Source organism: Labeo rohita, chromosome 14 (assembly GCF_022985175.1).
Source record: "Labeo rohita strain BAU-BD-2019 chromosome 14, IGBB_LRoh.1.0, whole genome shotgun sequence".
Lineage (NCBI taxonomy): Eukaryota > Metazoa > Chordata > Actinopteri > Cypriniformes > Cyprinidae > Labeo > Labeo rohita.
The window spans coordinates 785,265-790,549 of NC_066882.1; the positions used below are offsets into that span (position 1 = coordinate 785,265).

The 5,285-nt window shown below is 41.2% G+C and overlaps 1 protein-coding gene across 1 annotated transcript; it reads left to right on the plus strand.

The window, feature by feature from the left end:
- The first annotated feature begins 509 nt into the window (after positions 1 to 509).
- On the plus strand, positions 510 to 3,369 carry LOC127176675 (uncharacterized). Its single transcript, XM_051128464.1, has one exon. The coding sequence runs from the start codon at positions 619 to 621 to the stop codon at positions 3,331 to 3,333; it is 2,715 nt and encodes a 904-aa protein (XP_050984421.1). The 5' UTR covers positions 510 to 618; the 3' UTR covers positions 3,334 to 3,369.
- Positions 3,370 to 5,285: the final 1,916 nt, after the last annotated feature.

Below are 5,285 nucleotides of genomic sequence, written 5' to 3' on the forward strand. Positions count from 1 at the left end.
ATGAAAGCGTTAGTTCAGAATGTTCTCTAAACGTCCAGATTCAAATGTTAAAAGAACATTCATTTTTAGAATGTTCTTCTTGAATTTTAGGGAGAAGCACTGTTGTCCACGGAGATAGCAACAGCGACTGCGCGTAAGTGTTTGCTTAATACACTATTGCCATAGGTATTGTTTAAATTATTAAGTAGTGCTAGAAAGTCTTTTTTCATTCTCTGCCTATTTGTAGTGTTGTTGTTTCGTTTTAATTAGCACTTTCGATTGCACTTATTGAAATTAGTATTGCTGAAATCCTGTGGGCACTTAAGTGCGACGCATCTCGCTCTTAGTTTCGATTCGAGGCATTTGCATAGATATAGACTTTGGGCTTAAGTCAGGAGGCGGGCCCAGCTGTTATCACTCCACTTCCATTCGCTTGTGTATATAATCTTTATCTGTGAGCTGACGCGGAAGCGTTCAGCCACCGTGTTCAGCCTCCTCGTGTGAAGACCGACGAGGGTAAAGACCTGCGACTTTTTCCTGCGCGACTTTAACCCAGCAACGAAACCGACAACGCACTTAGGTACTCTTCTAACTTTCCCTTCATACACTCGCTGCTTGCACCCTCTTTCCACCGCTATCATGTGCTTTCAATACATTCCGGTTATCACCACACAACGCTCTAACATCACACGCAGACGTCAACGCAATCTCACTAACCTTCGTCCTATCGTCACCTCCTCCACTGATACTTTTTCATTTACTGTCGGCCTCTGGAATTGCCAGTCAGCTGTTAACAAAGCAGATTTCATTACCGCTTTTTCCACACATTCGACACTTAGTATCCTGGGCTTGACTGAGACCTGGATTCGTCCAGAAGACTCAGCAACCCCCACTGCTCTGTCCAATAATTTCTCATTCTCTCACACCCCTCGTCACACTGGAAGGGGTGGGGGTACTGGAATACTTATTTCTAATAAATGGAAATTCTTTAACCACTCTCTGCTTTGCAACTTTAACTCTTTCGAATCTCATGCGATCACAGTAACAGCTCCAATTAAATTCCACATTGTGGTCATTTACCGCCCTCCTGGTCAACTGGGCACATTCCTAGATGAGCTAGATGGGCTGCTATCCTCATTCCAAGAGGATGGCACTCCACTTCTAGTCTTTGGTGATTTTAACATTCATCTGGACAAGCCTTATGCTGCAGACTTTCACTCACTCCTAGCTTCATTTGATTTCAAATGTCTTATTACTACAAGCACTCACAAATCGGGCAACCACCTAGACCTAATTTACACACGCAATTGCGTTGCAGACAACACTTTGGTTAAACCCCTACACATCTCTGACCATTTCTTCATTACTTGTAACTTACATATTACTGCCAGTACACCTCCAACCCCTCTACCTGTTACTTTCAGACGAAACCTACGCTCCCTTTCACCCTCCCATCTTTCCTCTGTAGTGTCCTCCTCTCTTCCCTCCACAACCCTTTTCTCATCTATAGAAGTTAATACAGCCACTGACACCTTATGCTCTACTTTAACCTCTTGCCTAGACGCTATATGTCCTCTCTCTTCCAGGCCAGCACGGGCCACCCCTCCTAACCCCTGGCTATCCGATGTTCTCCGCGAACATCGCTCCAAACTTAGGGCAGCAGAGAGAAAATGGCGCAAATCTAAAGATCCTTCTGACTTGAGTATGTATCAGTCTTTGCTTTCATCCTTCTCTGCTCAAGTCCATGCTGCCAAATCCTCATACTTCCACATCAAGATCAACAATGCTCCAGACACACGTAACCTCTTCAAAACATTCAGTTCGCTCCTCTGCCCTTCCCCACCACCTCCCACCACTTCCATAACAGCCGACGATTTCGCCACATTCTTTACTAACAAAACTACAACTATCAGCAGCCAGTTCTTGGCTCCACACATACAGGAACTAATACCGACAACATCCACAGCTAACACCCCACTCTTCTCCTTCTGTCCCCTCTCTGAGGCAGAAGTATCCATTAACTATCCATCCTATAACTATAGACCAATCTCTCTCCTTCCATTCATAGCAAAAACACTTGAACGAGTCTTTTTTAACCAGGTATCGCTGTTTCTCGCGCAGAACAGTTCATTGGATGCTAACCAGTCAGGGTTCAGGAGCGGCCACTCAACTGAAACTGCACTACTGTCAGTCACTGAAGCCTTGCGGATTGCAAAAGCTGATTCCAGATCATCGGTACTCATTTTGCTGGATCTTTCTGCTGCTTTTGACACAGTCAATCATCAGATCCTCCTGTCCACCCTCTCATCACTGGGTATCACAGGGATTCCACTTCGCTGGTTTGAATCCTATCTCACAGGTAGGTCTTTCAGGGTGGCCTGGGGAGGGGAGGTATCCAAAGCACATCATCTGGCCACTGGGGTTCCTCAGGGATCAGTTCTTGGACCCCTCCTCTTCTCCATTTACACTACATCACTGGGGCCCATCATACAGGCACATGGCTTCTCTTACCACTGCTATGCTGATGACACGCAGCTCTTTCTTTCATTTCAACCAGATGATCCAACAGTAGCTGCACGGATCTCAGGCTGCTTGGCGGACATCTCGGAGTGGATGAAAGAACATCATCTACAGCTCAACTTGGCAAAGACTGAGCTCCTTATTTTCCCTGCCACTCCGACTCTACAACATGATTTTACCATCAACTTAGGTACTTTAACAATTACCCCATCAAGTTCTGCCAGAAATCTTGGTGTTATCTTTGATGACCAGCTGACTTTCAAAGACCACATTGCTAAAACTGCTCGATCTTGCAGGTTTGCCCTACACAACATCAGAAAGATCAGGCCCTTTCTAACAGAGCAGGCCACACAACTTCTTGTCCAGGCCCTGGTCATCTCCAGGCTGGACTACTGCAATGCTCTTCTAGCCGGTCTTCCCTCATGCACAATCAAACCTTTACAAATGATTCAGAATGCAGCAGCACGACTGGTCTTCAACGAGCCCAAAAGGGCCCATGTCACACCTCTCTTCATCACCCTGCACTGGCTCCCAATTGCAGCTCGCATCAAATTCAAGACACTGATGCTTGCTTATAGAACAACCACAGGCTCGGCGCCCGCCTACCTCCACTCACTGCTACCAATCTACACTCCCTCCAGAACTCTGAGATCCGCCAGTGAGCGACGCCTCATTGTACCATCACAAAGAGGCACAAAATCACTTTCCAGAACATTCTCTTACACCGTTCCTGGCTGGGGGAATGATCTTCCCACCGCTATCCGGAATGCCAACTCCCTAACAACTTTCAAGCAACTGCTGAAAACCCATCTCTTTCGACACTACTTGACTTAAAAAAAAAAAAAAAAAAAAAAAAAAAAAAAAAAAATTCCTTTTCTACTCTTTTCCCTTTCTAGCTTGTACTTAATTGAACAATGCCTGTTATATGGTATTTTGAGCACCTCGTAGGTCGTTTTGCTTCTTTAGGACAAATCGCTTGATGTATTCCCCACCTGTAAGTCGCTTTGGATAAAAGCGTCTGGCTAAATGAATAAATGTAAATGTAATGTAAATGTAAATGTAGAATTCTGCAAATGTTATGGGAATGTTTCTTTTAAATGTTTTCGGGCGGAACTTGCGACCGTAGTTAGTTCACGATGCTTTTGGGAATCACACCTCTGGTCTTTAATAATGTTCTCGAAAGGTTAGCACAGAAACTTTATAAACCATAGTAGCTTTGGGAAACACACCCCAGATTATTTTGAACATTTCATAAACGTTACTGCAAAAATTGGGTTTCTAGAATATACTATACATTCACAGGTAACCAGTTTATGTTATAAAAACATGGTGAGAATATTATTTTGAAATGTTTCGTATTATTACATTATTATTATTATTATTATTATTATTATTATTATTATTATCATATTATGTTTAAAGTTCAGTTTTCTTGTAATGATTGTAATGTTATTTAACGGTGACAAAACTATTTCTTGCAACATTCTACTAAGTTTATTTTCACCCAAAATATAACAAATATTTGTAATTCTTTATGTTAGAAGGTTATAAAAACGTTTCTTAGAATGTTCAAGTACAAATAACATTATAAGGACCTTCTAAGAATGTTGTTCTAAGACCATTTTCTCTCAACATTATGAGAATGTATGTCAAATATTAATAGTTACAAGAATGTTCCATAAACACTAAGAACGTTTTTGTTTTTACATTTATATAACATAAAAAAAGGTGTGAGAATAATCCCTGTTAGTTGGGTTGCTCTTGAAAACGCACTGAAGCAAACACATGCATGTGAACTGACAACTGACAAGTGTTTCCTGTGTTTCACACATGTAAAGTGTCAACTAATAATGACTTTGGCTGCATTTGATGATGGTAAAGCAGAAAACCTGACAGCTGTGTGAAGGACAGACTGCAGGAGACAGATTGGCTGAGGGCACTTTACATATTCACAAAGCCCTGAGTGCCGGGACCGTTCTGACCCCCCAAAGGCCTCAGATTTGGCATTTATTCTGCGACCAACACAAAGAGAGAAAATTGCAGCAATTATCTCAATTCTCTTGATTGGTCTGGCTGGTGGGGTTTCAGGTTTAGGTTTCATATAATGCAGAAACATCACCAATGACAACAGCCATGTAGTTCAATTACAAAAGTGCTGTTTAAGTGCTTTAAGTAGCACAGGTATATTTGTAGCAATAGCCAAAAATACATTTGGTTGGGTCAAAATTATCGATTTTTTTTTTTTTTTTTTTTAATACCAAAAATCATTAGTGTACGTAGGGTAAGTAAAGAAGATATTTTGTAAATTTCCTACCATAATATATAAACGCTTAATTTTTGATTAAGCGAACTTCATTTGGACAACTTTAAAGGTGATTTATTTTGATTCCAGATTTTCAAATAGTTGTATCGCGCACAAATATTGCCCTATCCTAACAAACAATACATCAATGGAAAGCAAATTTATTCAGCTTTTAGATGATGCATAAATCTCAGTTTCAAAGATTGACCCTTATGATTGTTTTTGTGGTACTGGGTCACATTTATGTCTTTCTGGCTTGTAGCACAAATAATATATATACAGTTTTAATTAATTAATTAATTTTATAATTTGACTTTGTGTATGTTTCTGCACGTGTACGTTCTTTTTCTTTCTTTCTTTTGTATACAACAATGTTTGTATTGTTTAACGTTAACAAACTACAGCGTCTGCGTGCTTACGTATCACACAACTACATCTCCCATCATCCTCTGCGCATGCGTCAGGCTCGATGGGCGGAGTCTCG